This window comes from Scatophagus argus, chromosome 16 (assembly GCF_020382885.2).
Source record: "Scatophagus argus isolate fScaArg1 chromosome 16, fScaArg1.pri, whole genome shotgun sequence".
Classification (NCBI taxonomy): Eukaryota; Metazoa; Chordata; class Actinopteri; family Scatophagidae; genus Scatophagus; species Scatophagus argus.
In genome coordinates, this window is record NC_058508.1 from 15,164,039 (window position 1) to 15,179,938 (window position 15,900).

At 39.0% G+C, this 15,900-nt stretch overlaps 1 protein-coding gene across 4 annotated transcripts; it reads left to right on the forward strand.

Annotated features, from left to right (window-relative positions):
- Positions 1-10,434: 10,434 nt before the first annotated feature.
- On the forward strand, positions 10,435-14,839 carry LOC124073781. Of its 4 annotated transcripts, none has more exons than XM_046416252.1 (14): positions 10,435-10,551; positions 10,720-10,832; positions 11,044-11,166; positions 11,276-11,318; positions 11,814-11,870; positions 12,004-12,064; positions 12,244-12,285; positions 12,639-12,719; positions 12,822-12,905; positions 13,058-13,114; positions 13,212-13,268; positions 13,938-14,000; positions 14,232-14,325; positions 14,424-14,839. In XM_046416252.1, the coding sequence occupies exons 1-14, from the start codon at positions 10,464-10,466 to the stop codon at positions 14,439-14,441; spliced, it is 981 nt and encodes a 326-aa protein (XP_046272208.1). In that variant the 5' UTR covers positions 10,435-10,463; the 3' UTR covers positions 14,442-14,839. The 4 variants fall into 4 exon arrangements, with proteins under 4 accessions (XP_046272208.1, XP_046272209.1, XP_046272210.1 ...); XM_046416253.1 differs by having other exon boundaries at positions 11,817-11,870; XM_046416254.1 differs by lacking the exon at positions 12,244-12,285.
- The last annotated feature ends 1,061 nt before the right edge of the window (positions 14,840-15,900 follow it).

Genomic DNA, 15,900 nt, shown 5'->3' on the forward strand with positions numbered 1-15,900 from the left:
TGTAACTAAGGAGACACATTTCATTCCTGAGCAGCGTATGCCTGTGCTTGTGTGACAGGTTCCTGTCTATCTGTGCCTGCCTCACTCCTTGTTATTGTCTTATGGTTAGGTGTGTGTGACTGAGCTGAGCGAGAGGTTGCCTACTCCGCTGAGCTGAGCTTACACACCCTGCCGAACATGACATCTTGTTTATGCTTTGACTGGCGTCCTCCCTGCTAACCTTTTGGCCCTGATGGTAATGAATGGGGATCGACAAGCAGAGGCGCATTCTGTATGTTCACATTACTGAGGTCCAGGCAGAAGGGCCTCACTATTTGCACTGCTGTGACTGTGTGCACAGTAGGAACAGTAGTTTGGCACTGTGGACATTTAGAATTGAGGGTATTTGAACTCTTATCTGAACAGCTGAAAGCCATTACTGTCCGCACGCTTCACTGTCAAAGAAAAAACTAAAGCCACTTTCTCCCTCTTCCTCATTCTTAACTTTGAGGAATTCCTTGATAAGATTATGATTTTTGTAAAATGGGACAGGTGTAAAAATAGTAGGGCGGATGCTTGGGAGTGCTGATCCAAATCAAGACACTGATAAGTGTGCTGAGGAAAGCACGTAGCTCACCTGCATATCTTGTCATGTCGGACACTTGTACCATACATGTGTTTTTGTCTGAAATTGGCAAAGCTATTGAGGCATGTGCAGCACAGCCAAATTAAATTTTATGAAACTCTGCCCCTAGTTTAAAGTAAAGAAACAGCCCTTTTTATGGAGATGTAAAACATACCTCTTCCCACAGTTCTCACAAAATTCAACCTATCTTTGTTTACTACCAAGTAAAAGCTCCTTAAGGCTGTGAATTGATTCAGCTGTGAAGAGGAAAAGAAATTTCCTTGGAAATGATTTTTTGTTAAGTAAGAGCTTTTCACTGTGGGTCTCCAAGGCATTACATACGTAGTCTCTGGAACTCTGCTGGCCTCTTATCCAGCTGTAGTCCAATTCTTAATAGAATTAAAAAGGATTAATGGGCTCTTTAGTATGCTCAAGTTCAGGCTTGCTCCTCCAGCCTCACTGCTATGCATATTTCTAAATCTCCCATAGTAATGAAAGTCAGTGAATGCACTAGCTGCAATCATTAGGACTGCAAGTGGGCACATTGTGTCCTGATATGAGTCTGTGAAAGGCATTAGTTTGCATGTTCCTAGTTAGATAAATCTTCTTGCATCCCTTTTCTTCTCTCTCCGCTCTTCAGGGATTAGAATGTGCCAAGCCACGTTGGCTCAGTGAATAAGCAAAGACATCAACCCTAAAACTGATCTAAGAACAAATGATGGGAACTCCAGCTGGATAGCAGGGCCATAACAGCTGCCAAATGTGGAAACCTTCTCGTGCGTTTGTTTTATCAGCTCAGTGCATATGTATGCATAAGACAGCACACATACTATCTGATGAGGACAGTGTCATTATGCTATCTGATGAGGATAGCATCACAAATCAAGGCACTGCTATTTACTCCGTGTGTGTCTCTCTCTCACACACACACACACACACACTGTCAGTTGAGGCTGAGTATGCACAGTAGCACAGTATGCTATAAAGCTTATAAAATGCAAAAGAGTGGTGGATAGATAAAATGAGAGACTCACATTTGAGTCAGCCACTGTGAGAACATGTAAGGGAGTTCAATGAATTACTTCCCCACAAGAGTAATTCTCAGAAAAAAAGTCTCTATTAAAAGATTCTGAGTAGGATCAATTTGTAAAAGAAAGATCTTATTTTCTAAAAACCTAATTTCTTGTCAGATTTTTACAAGAGGAATCAAACATTTTATAACTGCAGGGAAGAATATTTCCTTGAGAAACGAATGATTTCTATTAGTTTTTTTTTTTTTTTGTTAGGTTTGCTTGAAAAACAACAAGTACTCTTACTGAGTATCTTTTCCCAATAGCCTCGTATAGCTGGTCATGACATACAGCAAACTGAGCAGAAAGTGTATCCATAAGCTACTACTTACATCGTAGAGGTCATATTGTTGTCTTTGCAAGGGGGGGAAGGTGTTACGAAAGGACAATACAAGGCAAAAGGTTACCTGATAAGACCTGGCGCCACAATGTGTGGTACGTTTATTTTAGTGTCAAGCTGAATATTTTAGGGTTGGGTGACCTTAGGTACCTGCAGCTTTGCTTTGTTCAGGACAAGGTGTTTTCAGTCAGTTTCCTGGGTCTTTATCTCTCTCTGTTACCTGTAAAACACATAAGCACAATAAGGTAGGATAAAACTGACTCAAAGAATCACCAAGACAAGACACGTTGTCGATAGAGATACCACAACACTTTGTTTATACTGTGTGGGTTGAAACATAGGAGATGTCTTGTGTGTGTGTGTGTGTGTGTTTTTTCCATAACCTGCAGGCTGCTGAGAGCAGACTGGAATGTAAAAACAAGATCACAGGATTAAAAACAATAGTCCGGACCCGTGAGGTGTCAGTGACGACTGCAGGTGGGAGGTGGGAGAAAGATACTGGGTTCCAAGGTCAACAAGCTAATCCTCCAGCAACACACACTCTCACATGTAGTGGTAATGTAATAGTGACATGACACTCATCCCATGTTAAAACAAACAAGGGATAGCACAGAAACAGCCTATTCATCACTTAAGTAAACTACTGTGTATCACTCAAGTGAACACCTTAGCTCAATGCTCACTCTATGGAGCTCCAAGGAGCAGATCTCACAAGCAATGTGTTTATATGAAAGTGTGTATAAAACATTTTGGGCCAGTGTATGTCTGTATCTCCATTTGCCTACTTGCATCTGTGTGCATTTTTAATCTGCATTGTTGCCCACTAGATGCTTGAGTATTGAAATGTGAGTGAGCTTGCATTTAAGAGATCATTTAGGCCATAAATAACACTTTGCCTTTGACATACCAGCATCTCACATATACACAAATATACTCTCCCTCGCACATACAGTTATACTCTATATACCCTTTATACATATACTATTTCAACCCCTGTTGTTGTAAATGTGAGCACGCTGGTCTGTCTGAGAAATGCTGATGTTGTTTATGAAAGAAGAAATGGAAAGAATGACAGTGTTTGTGAGAGTGAATTGGTGTAATGCTGTGTGTGTGTATGTGTGTGGACAGTGTGGTAATGTATGTGAGAAAAAATTATGTGTATGCAGGTGAAATTGCTGTGTGTATAAAAATAAAAACAGCAGTGTGTGTTTTCTTGAAAAGGAAATAGTTGAAGTAAGAAGAAATAACATGACATACAGTGACAACTGACATGGTAAAAGCAGTATCTCGTGGCAGCTAATGTCAGCAAACTTCCTTCATATTATTGCTGAGATTTTGCTGAATAACTAACATCGCTGAGTTTGTTCATTTGACCTTATTACTTTTCTCTCCTTATTTTTCACTTCCATTGTATCATTTGTTTGTCATCACAAATAGAGTAAAAATGCCAGAAATGGTACAGCTGAATTCAGGGCAGCTTTTGCTGAACAATAGCTGCATTGTCTCACTTTAGGGATAACTTGAAATTCACCCTATTTTGCTGAAATGACAGCATTTTTTCTCTTCATTTACCTTGCCTACTTCTTGATGTACGAGACTGTGGGCCAATGTGAGCATAAGAGATTAGAAACGTGTGTATAAGTGTAAGAATGCAAGAGTTTATAGTGCAGTACCTTGTGTGGGACACTGAAGAGTGTATCTGTGATAGTGGGTATGGTGCTATCAGTGCAGCCATACTCCTAATTACAGTCCTTACTGGAAACCAACTGAAAAAACATGGAGAATTAAAAAACCTGAGGTGCAGAGATCACGCTTACGACACATCAGTACAACAGAGGGGCCGATAAAATGAGCTTGTTGCGCCTGATAAATACGGTGGGAGCTTCTCTTCCCACTGCTGTGTGTGTTTGCATTCATTAATCTGCGCTTTTGTGGTTGTGAAGCGTGATGATAGCTTAGCACCAATAGTTTAATGAACATTCACACAGCAGAGACCTGACAATATTCCTGTATTTCCTAGTTATGAATGAGATGAACTGCTCAGTAATTTGTGTGTGTAATGCTAATCCACAGACATCATTTGCCGAGGAGAGCTTGTGTAATTGGTAGATAGAGAACAGTAAGAACAATACAGGAAGCAGAATATGTAATCTTTAGTAACAGTAATAAGTTATTGCTAAATCCATGCCTCACACTGATCATTTCCTCTATAATTATTTTTTCTTGGTACCTCCTAAAATAAAAAGTCCTTTTCCTACAGAACCTTTTACGATGTAGCCCATTGTTTACAGTCATTTGGTGTAATTGTTAAACATTGTCAGTCTGACTGTCACAACTGCTTCCTACCATTGTTATTAGTGTTAACCTTGGGGGGGAGTGAGTTACGGCCGCTTCTGTCCTGTAATTATGTTTCTACGTCTCCTCAGTCGCAGTGACAGGTGATAACTGCAGAGGAAAAGCTGGTGGAGGAAAACCTCCTGTTGGGAAAGGAGGAATGATGACAGTAGCATGGAGACAATCCCAGACCTGGAACCACAGATGTGTCTACCTGTCTAGACACTGAACAGCTGTCTTCAACTCGTTAGCTAGATCTCACACACTGTGAGGAAATAAAAAAGTCCACAAGTCTGTAACCTTGTGTCAAAAATACAAATTGTAATGAGAGCAATGGAAAACTTGTTTATAATTTGAATCAATTTTTAAATTAATGTTAAAGAATTGAATTCCATTATCTTGTTATTTGTAATCAACTGAGCGGTCAGCCATACATCAAAGACTGTTGAGTGAAATTGCAGTACTCAACTGTATAGACTACACTATATAGACAAAGGTGTTCAGACACATCTCTTTATGGGGCTGTTTTTCAGGGGTTGGCCTGAATCTTAATACTAAAGCATACCAAGACATTTCGGACAATGCCATTCTTCCAACTTTGTGGCAACAGTTTGGGGAAGACCCTTTTCTATTCCAACATGACTGTGCCCCAGTGCACAAAGCAAAGTCCATATAGACATGATTGGATGAGTTTGGTGTAGATGAACTTGACTGGCCCACACAGAGTCCTGACCTCAACCCCATCCAACACCTTTGGGATGAACTTCATCGGAGATTGTGAGCCAGGACCTTTGGTCCAACATCAGTGCCTGACCTCACAAATGCTCTACTGCATGAATGGGCAAAAACTGACGCAGAAACTCTCCAAACCTTTGTGGAAGGCCTTCCCAGAAGAGTGGAAGCTGTTATAGCTGCAAAGCTGTCTGTGAATTTTGAATGCGATGTCATTAAAGCCCCTAATGGTGTAATGGTCAAGTGTCCCAATACTTTTGTCTATATAGTGTATTTTGACTTGTCGTAGCAGGAAAACCACAAACGCACAAAAAAAGTCATCTTAATGCCAACGCCAGTCAATTTGAGTAACCCAACAAGTATTTAAAACTGAAATTGCATGCAGCCATTCTTATTGTTGTTCATTTCACCTGTGGTTTTCGTGTTATCGCATGTCAAAATGTCTGCTGTGGCCCGTTGACAGACATTTGCATCTGTCTTAATAATGTTTTTAAATGTGTAAAACACTGCACATTCCTTGCGGTGTGCTCTGTTCTCTTTGCTGCAATTTTTCAGGTGAGTGGCTGATTGCCTCACTGATCTGAGACAAGGCCAAACACAAGGCTTTGTTTATTTAACAATAGGGCTCAATCGAGTGTGAGCAGCTACAGGAGGGTTACCTTAACAAAACATGACAGTGATAGACATTCTGAATAAACTGACATTTACAGGGGTGCAGCGACACCCCATTTACAAATCCCTGTCCCCTAAAACTACAGTCATGTCACTCATAGCTGTGTAGAGAGCATAGAGAGCACAGAGAGGAGCTTCTAAACAAAATTAACTAAATGGGTAATTTGATGTGAATTGCTTGCATTCTTTCTCATGAGTCCACTCGGTGTGCAGTGCATGCCGGTGCTTGTACACACACTTGTTTGTGTGTCAGAACAAATGGTGACGTGTATGAGTTGACTTACATGTGTGTGCGCATGCTGCATATATGTGTAAGTGTGAAGCTACAGAAATAACAGAGGGCACAGTATAAATATCCCGATTGTTTCTGAGGGATTATCCTTCACAATGCAGGCTTTATCGGAAGTCCTGGACTGCTGTAACAAGACACGCTTGCCCTGGGTTCGGCCGGCCAAATACTGAGACCTATGCCAGCAACGAATCACAGAGAGAGAGAAAGAAATGAAGAGAGTAAAGAAAAGAAACACAGGGGAGAAAATGATGACAAAGGAGAGCAAAGAGCGGAGAGAAGCAAGACAAGATGACATGGGAAGAAAAGTGGAGTGAGAGGGAAAGTGGGAGAGAAAACAGTGAGGTGGGAGAGTGAAATGTACACAGAAAGGCAGAAGTTGAACAAGTTTAACTGGAGGCCATGCTTCAAACAGAGAGGTTTGTTTTCTGACAGAGATCCCTCTCAGGAGATTGAGCTGGAAAACAGATTAATAGAGGCTGTCCAAGTTGCTTTCTGATATTGCACAACATGTGCCTAAGCACCATATGAATTAAATCTGCTGTGCAGGATTTTGACGTGACTGTTTGCATGCTGTTGCCTGATGTAGGGTATATGACGGAACCTTACTGTGCCTTTGCAGTCAAACTCTGATCAGCCCTTGGGCAGGGGCTGGTGTGTTTGCAGAAATCTTTCATAACTTACTCAGGAGGAGAGGTGTTTTTGATTGGGTTATTTTATTTGCTTCCTTTTATAAGACTTTCTCAGAGGGATCAGGTTGCTGTGCCCGGGCTAACCAAGCCCTGTACAGGCGAGTTGTGGTTTTTGGAAGTGAGGGGGAGTGTTGGCTGCTATGGAATGGGCTTTAATATGTGTGTAGGAGGAGTAGATGGGGTGGGGGTGTACATGGTATTGTGTGAGGCCCCTGTGACTTCATATTCATACAGTATATTCCCATGACACCTCCACTCCAGGCGCACATGAAGAATATTCCTTCAGTCTTGCTAATTTACTTTTATTAGCTGCTCATTCTTTGGTATGTATGTGCCATACCCTAATCACACAGTATAATCGAATGTTTATGTATTATTAGTACATATGATACTGAGCCTTGTGAAGCCCAAATGGATGTGATTATTGTGTAGACATTGCTCTTTATGCAAGTAAGTATGTCAGTGTGTGTCGGTATTGGTGTGTTTCCTGTGCTGGCAGCATTTAGATGTCACTGTTTGATGTCCACCCTGTGTCAGTGGGAGTTTCTGGCATCACACTGAACTGCCTGGACGGACCAAAGCGTCTGTCACAGTCCCAGCACAAGTTGCCACTCTCTGATCTCACCTCCCCTTTGGTCTTGCACTCAGAATGAGGGATTACTCTCATTACCATTTTACTTGAAAGTACCCCCAGTGACTTGATGTCTTTCCTAGGCATGGTTCAATCATTTCCAAGTTTGGGGTTCAGGGAAAAGGCCACCAAAGACCTGTGGTGTTGCTCTCTGCTTGAAGAATATAACTGGAGCACCCATGTCACAGAAAAAGTCTAATATACTCACATGTCACTCAACATGATACTGTTTTCTTTGAAAGAGTCACTCCTGGCGTGTATGTGCTGTTTTGGTTCAATGGTCCTTCTACAGAGTGTATTTTGAAACTGTTGTGGAGCTGCACAAACCCAAGCCAAGCAGGGTACAGAGCAGCCAGCACTATTGTTTCACAGCTACTCAGGATTCTTGAGGTGTTGCTTTGCCTCGGCTTTGACCTTACAACAAACACACCCCTGAACAGTGCACCCAGGTTTCGTTTTTAACTTGATTTCATAATGGTGAATCACACAAACTTGCTGTGGTTAATTTACCCCTGTCCTTCTTTTGTTCACACATTAATTTTCCAAATACCAGAGCCAAAACTACCTTTCAAACTACCCTCATCCACATGGACAGAGAATGAGGAATTGAGGGGGTTGTGGTGCAATGGGAAGAGAGCTGTTTATCTTTCATCGCTGCTCTTGTGAACAGTGCAAGAATGGAAGAGTTGAGACAGATGGGGAGAGGACTCGGAAACAGCAGAATTGTAATTATTTACCCTAAAAATGCTGTTTAGACTTTCCTATTTTTTTTGCAGATTACAAGTGTGTGCCATGGGACATGTGTGTTCATGCTTTGTGAGTGTTTTCAGCCTGTCCTGCGTCATTGCCGCTCTCCTCTGTTTATGCAGGGGCTCTGTGGATACAGAGAGCGATGGTGGGATATCCAAGCCTCCAACCGTCACTTGATATTTATGGCAATGGATCAGATGATTGGTCAAGTTCACTTCCACACAAACTCCCACCAGGGCAGCTGAGCCAAGTCCTTTTACTCTCTTATTAATGTCTGTTGTGATGTTGTCATCTTTATTCAGTAATGGTCTCGCCAAGGAGTGACGAGGCCATCAGGTCTGATGCAATGTTAAACTGGTTAGTCACGCTAAATTTGCTAATAAGAAAATATGCTTGGCCTCAGTGTCACGTCAGCGTGACAATTATGTTTAAGATGGAAACTATAGAGTATGTTTTGGAGGCACTTTATTTTTTTATTTGCTCAAGTATGGTGTCAGTGAATCAGGGACGAGCAAGGGAGAGGCAGAGAGGTTTTGGAAAGGAAATAGATGAAGCTGAAGAGATAGAGAGGGGCTCATATTGAGTGACACAGACTATGGTCTGTGTTTTCTCGGTGGACCAGAGAAGATGCAGTGTAAATGAAGCGTGTTGCACCATGGCGGCTTCTGCTTTATTCATGCACTTTGCACTTTTGTGAAATGATAGTGGACTCTTTGAGTACTCAGAGGTCTGTTGTCTCATGTCTGTAATATGTCAGGAGAACTGCCACCCCTGTCCACCATACATCCCAAAAGATAATTAAAAACAAATGTGAATTTGGATAAATACAAAATGCATTCACCTGAATGGTAAAAACATCCTGCTGTACAATACAGACAACAGAAAATCCATGCTGGGCCATGTAATGTGTTTATCATATGACACATCTGTTTGTGTGTCTTTTGCATTTGTTGTCTTCACTCTGTTACCATATTATCTAGAAAGTAAAACCATGTGGTGATTTTGTGTGTCTTTTTTTGCCTTTGTCAGTGTGTCTCTGACCCACAGGATAAGGGCCTCCCCTTGTGTTCGGTGGCTTAAACTACAAATCCTACAGCTGAAACTAACTGAATTGAGCTTTAATAACAGGAATTATAATTGAAGAGTTTTTACTCATTTTTCTTAAAATCACATTTTACATGTGGGAAGTGATCTTTAATACACTATATAGACAAAAGTATTGGGACACCTGACCATTATACCAACATGGACTTTAATGACATTGCTTTCTAAACAGACATTAATAAGAATATGAATTTTTTCCCCATTCAAGCAGTAAAGCATTTGTGAGGCCAGGCACTGATGTTGGACCAAAAAGCCTGGCTCGTAATCTCCATTTGAGTTCATCCCAAAGTGGTCAGTGGGGTTGAGGTCGGGGCTCTGTGCGGGCCAGTCAAGTTCATCCGGCTCTATGACCAACCCAATGTCTACTGTTGACATCTGCCTGTCATTCTTCTGTGCACCGACTATCGGCGGGGTGGTTCTCCCTTGGGTGCCGAAACTGAACTGAATTGATAGGATAGTGGTTTTCAACAGAATATGAAAAATACATGAATGATACAGCATTTCATTATTATAATTTCAGTCTTGTGAAATGTTAAAATCATATTGAGGTGGTATCATAAGTGAAACTGAACAGATGAATCACATGAAAATTTAAATTTTTTATGAGTTGAGATTTTGTTTTACTTGTCTTTTTAGTAATGTTGTTCTCATGTTGTTAACTGCTTTCCTGCCTGTACAACATCCATTGCTCGTCTGTCTGTCCTGGGTGAGGGATCCCTCCTCTGTTGCTCACCCTGAGGTTTCTTCCATTTTTTCCTGTTAAAGGTTTTTCTGGGAGTTTTTCCTTAGTTGATGTGAGGGTTGAAGGGCAGAGGATGTTGCTGATGTTATGTGAAGCCCGTTGAGACAAACTGCTTGTAAAAATGGGCTATACAAATAAAGTTGTCTTGTCTTGTCTTGTCTGGTATGTTGAAGTATTAAGATTTCCCTGCACCGGAAGTAAGGGGCCGAGTGCAAACCCTGAAAACCGGCCCTGAACCACACCTGAATTCAGTAATAAAGAGGTATGTCCCAATACTTTTGTGTGTAAGTGTGTAAAAGAAAATGGACAATAACAGCAAAGGTTTCCCACACTGTATACCATAATTTTAAGATAAATAAGTAAAAACTCTTGAAACAATTATAAATCCTGTTATCATAGGTCAGCTGAGGACAGCTGTCCCAGAGATTTAAGCTTGATGTAACTTCCGTTCTTGAAGAAGTATTTCCTGTTTGTTTCAGGAAGTAACACGTGCTCCATTTTTTATGATCTCTCTCTTCTCCTTCGACACAACACACCTAAAAATGCGTTTCAAAGCGTATTTGATGTTTCTGCCGTTATCTTTTGCACTAGGTAAGAGATGAAATGGACAAACTTCGTTTGTTTTTCTGGTTTTAGGGCTTTTCTAGTCTAATGTTACTAATAGTTTTCTTTCACTTTCGCTGTTCCTGTTATATTTGCATTTATATTTGTTTGTAGAGAGCCTTGATGTTTGTGAATGATAACACTGTTATCTTACAGAATGCTCTCAGCGAAACATTTCATGTCAGGACATTAAAGCTCCTAATGGATTCAAGTTCAAGCTATCAAATGGTATGCCAGGAGGAAGTGAAATCTCTGTCTTTGATAATCAGGTAAATGCTTCTAAACTCTGTTGCAGTGAAAGTTTTGTTTCGTAAAATAATTTCTCAAAAGGAGTTTCATAGCTGAATTTGTGGCTGATTTTGAATAAAACAGAGACAAAGAAGAAGAAACGGAAGAAGTGAAAGTTTGAGAAACCATCTATTTTGTTCTGAGTGCAGTCAATAAAGTTTTTTTTTTTTTGTTTTTTTTTAATCCAAACAGACTCTGATTGCTCATGGTAAAGATCAGTTTTTTCAGTACGAGAGTTCAGTGATAAGCATGGACAATGATTCAGTTACCACAAGAGACTGCAGAGACCTGACAATAAAATACATAGTTCCTGATGTGAGTTTTCCTCCACTTTACCAATTCAATAAAATTTTGTTTTTTTTTCAATGTGAAAAGTGTTTACTCTTACATTTTTTTTCTATTTTTACTTTTTTTTTTTTCCTAGGGAGACCACTTAATTAAAGAGATCTGTATGGATTACAATACTGGTAAGGCAAAGAGATGCTGTAAATATGGTTGGGTTGTAATGAATTACAAAAAGAAAGTGCTATAATCAGCCCAGACTAGATTTGAACAAATGTGTAATTGGATTATAGTTATGTTGTCAAGGACCACTTGATTCCATATTTGATTATGTCTTTAATAGGCAATTTTAAAATGAGGAAACTTTTTTTTTCATGAATATGAATATCAAAGTAAGGTTTCTTTTCTGATTTTGTTAATGGTGACTTAACGAACTGTAACTAAATTTTGAAGTAATCTGAAAGTATTCAGATTAGATAACTTGCTTTAACCCAGTGAAATATATTACTGATTACACAAATTGCCATGTTATTCGTATTCTATAACTGACAGTATTTTAAAGTGATCAGATCCAAAGATGGGTGTAAGTAACTGATTTACTATTGAACCTTATCTGATCAGAAATACGTACATAATAGACTGTATCTGTGATAAAAACACTATCCCATCTTTAACTTAAGCAGATAAGAGGAAGAATTCCAGTTTCAGTGGTTTATCAGCACTGTGGGGACTCATCAGTGAGTGGAAGTTTATTCTCAGTATATTATGGTTCCTAAAAATTTTTGTTTCCAATACTATGAAGTATTTTGCAGCAAATTACATAAAATTTATTTCTGATGATAACCTGTTTGCTTTTTGTCTGTTGTCCAGTCATACCTGCCATACTTGCTGTTGCTGTTTGGATCACATGTATTTGGATAAAGAAATCTAAGTAAGTTCTATTCTATTTGCAATAAGGCGTGACTGTTATTTCCATGTTTACTAACATGGGGTCTGGCATGGATTCAGACATATATTCTTGCGTCTTGCGTGAGACGGCAGCACGGTACAGCTACAGTTTCTGAGTTCAGTTTTTTAAGATACCGACTCACCCACTCACACTTTTCTCAGAAACAAGATTTACCAGGAAGAGACAGAAGCAGAGGAAACTAGGTCAGTTCTGCTTTATCATGCATTTCAGCTTGCATTCGTATGAGCACATGGTAATGGACTTTTTATGCATAACTTTCTTGATGTGTCAGTTAATTAAATCCTCTTCAATGAATATCCATGTCAATAAAACTGACCACTGGCTTTTCATAAGAAACAAAAACACAACAAGCCTGCTTATTTGAAAACTGCTCTAGAGAAAGAGTGAATTGCAAACCAGTAAAATTATGTCACTGAAAATAATAAATTGTTAACATAATCCATTTATGCTAGCAGCCTGGGCTAACATTCAAAAGCTATTTTCAACAAAGAACAGTGAAGCTGAATGAATCCTCATCTCTCCTTTGCCATTACAGTGAAATGGAGTTTGAATCATGTGGAACTGCTGAAAACAGTATAGAGCAAATGGCCACACCTACATGTGTGAACATTCACAGGTTAGACATGTTTGTCAGAACAACCAAAGTGTGTGTGATTTTTTTAAGTAAGAACTGGAAAGTGAGACTGGAATCTTCTAAAAGTTACCTTTGTCCCCACAGTGCTGATCCTATGGCTGATGGAAACTCTCTTCAGTCCAGCCTGGACCACAACCTGACCGATGGGGGAATCCAGCCATCTAAAAAGTAAGAAGGAGAATTGTTTTCTTTTTACTTGTGCCTGTAGCCTATTTTCCTTTGAAAAATTAGTTGAAGAGTCCCAATCTCTGGGTAGGTAGTGAGTGAGAAATTTCTCAGAAGAGATTCAGAGCTTTTCTTATCTAGAAGTTGTTTTGCAGTGGGGGGAAAAGTACCTACAACCTTCACAGAGCCCCCGATCATCGAGACATGCACAGGTAAGCTTTCTGGTAGTGGATCATTTTTAAGTGTGTTTATTACTGGTTCTTTCATTTAAATTCTTTATTTAGTAACTACTGTGTACGTCTTCCACAGGAACTTGAGGGATGATCCAGGGGGAGTGAATGACAATAGAGGAGGAGACATTCTTGGGTAAGTCTGCTGTTCAGATAACTGGATAAAATGTAATAGAGATAAAAGATTTTACTTTTTTGTATTACATTTATGGCTCTTTTAAGGGCTTTTAGAACGTTAATAGTTCAGTATAAAATATTTATTATTAGTTATATCAAATGTAATACTTTTACAGCAACCCATTGGTTATTTTAGTTTCTGCTCAGGGTGTTTGCACCCTGATTTTGATTTTAAAAAAGCACTGGTTTGTTAAAACAAAATGGAGAGCTATTTAACATACTTTCCTGATCTCATCTAATCCCCACAAGATGCCAGAACTAAGGGAATTTTCGTAATACTGTCGCTGATAAATAAAACTATTACTTTTTGTATAATTCAGTGAAATATTTGGGGTAGCTGTGGTGCAGGAGGTAGCGCAGCCATCCCTGATCCTTGCATAGAAGCGTCTGCCACCAGTATATGAGTGTGTGTGTGTGTGTGAACTGGTCAGTGTTGTCTGATCACTCAAAGTGCTGTAAAACTCTTATCTTCTTTTTAAGTCAATCAGATGACTATAGATTTAGCTTTTTTTGAAGGCCCCAAAAATTTTGAGATAGATTGATCTTCTAATGAAATGACCTAATGTACTCACCCTGAGTTTTTATATGTCCAGCTGTTAACTGATGATGGCTGTGAATTTCTCTCCAGGATCAGGGAAATGTGCAATGGATGGACTCCTGGTCCTGGTCACTCTCTGCTGGTGGATCAGCGGTAAGATTGACTCTTGCTCCCTGTCACCCTGCACTCTTAACTTTGCCCAGAGAGAAATCTCTGTTGCGTTCCAATTTCCAGTCTCCTTCATGCCCTGTTTCACTTTGCCTGCTGCTGTTGCTGTTTGGACAGCTGTCAGGAGTAACTTTATGAACTTGTCTGAGCATAAACCAAGCTTTGCTGTTATTGTGCAGAGGCTCAGGTCTACCCCTTGTTGTTTCTTGTCTCCAGATCTGCCATCCAAGGCTATGACATAACAGGCAACACTGCAGTTTTGGTGGACAAGTGCAGCTTTGACCTGGATCAATTCAGCAGGTGCTCTACTGTAAGTGGGAAACCTTCACTTTATTTATCTATTTTCTGTTAAAATGAACTCTTTCATGTTGTTTTTGTTTGAGTTAACAATTGCTTTGTTTGCTGCAGGACACTGACGTGGAGTGAACCCCAACATGAACTAGCATATAAATAATGATAATAATAATAATGATAATTATGACAATAATAATAATAATAATAATCAAGGTATGTGGTACATTGACTGGCAGCTACTTTGGGACCAAGTTCTGTGGTTTAAATAATCATTTGATCAAATTACCTGACAGTATTCATAGTATATGTTCAGTCATTAGTGTGATCAATAAAAACATTGGTCTCAAAGGTGGGGTGGACCTGAAAAGGTGTCAGAAAATGTACCACATAGCCTAACAAACCTGAAATGGTTGTATTAATATTAATTGATACCTATATACTATATATACTATATACCTATAATACCGATGTGCTTATATAACATGTATAATATATGTATAATGTATGCTTTGAATGCAAACACTATATATAGATAAATATATATATATATAGATATAGATACAGATATAGATATATATTACATTAAATGATATTTATTATTTTGGACCTCATTAGAGGTTTTTATAAGATAATGGAAGAGAATATGAATAGGTTATGATACGTATTTTTGTTTATCTTTTAAATTACAGTAAACGTAAGCCTGTCCTTGCTGTATTATGTACTTTTCAAATAGGCATCATGTTTATATGTTTTAACCATATTCTTAATCACCTGAATCACAATGATTTTTTATTTTATTTTATTTTTCTTTTTTTTGTGATTGAAATGGGAAGCTATTTTAGTTAGTCAACATGCCTTTTTTTCCATTAGCATTTGTAAATCCAGAGACATTATTGTGATTCTACACCTTTCTTTCATTGCTTATATACTCAGCTGTATTGCTTTGGCTTCTCCCGATCAATTAAAGTATTGATCACAATAGATAGATATGTTAAGGAAAAAAAATCAATGAATATTTTGGAATAAATTCGTGTATTCATCTTTGATTTTACTGCCTGGTCATTTTAAGCTTAACTTCTTTCAAACTATTGAAGTCAACACTTCATCTGGAGTATCAAACTTCCACCACAAGGGGACAGTAAATAGTCATGAGTCCTACAACACTACGCCTCTTATTACTTTGGTTGAGCGACACAAAAGCAGTTAATGCATATTTATTTCAGCCTGCAGAAGTTTAATAACAGGTTTTGAACTTTAACTACATAAACAAAAACTCTATCTAATTTTTACATACTGTGGTTCTATAATCAGCCACTGTGGGTGGGGCTAAAAATGGCTTTGTTTCAATAAATTAAAGCCCACCTATGGTGCTGTTGTTTGACTATTGTGTGGCTCTTCTATGCAATCAGTGGTTTCAGATTGATCATTATTATAGTGCTCTGGTATAGTGCTCTGATTTATTAATCAATCAATAAAGGAACCGCAATCACATCACTAGGTAATTTAAGAGTTATATGTTACAGTATTTAAAAGATTTGTTTCCCCTGTGTCTTGATGCATGGTGGTAATTACATGTAATTATTAATTGCAG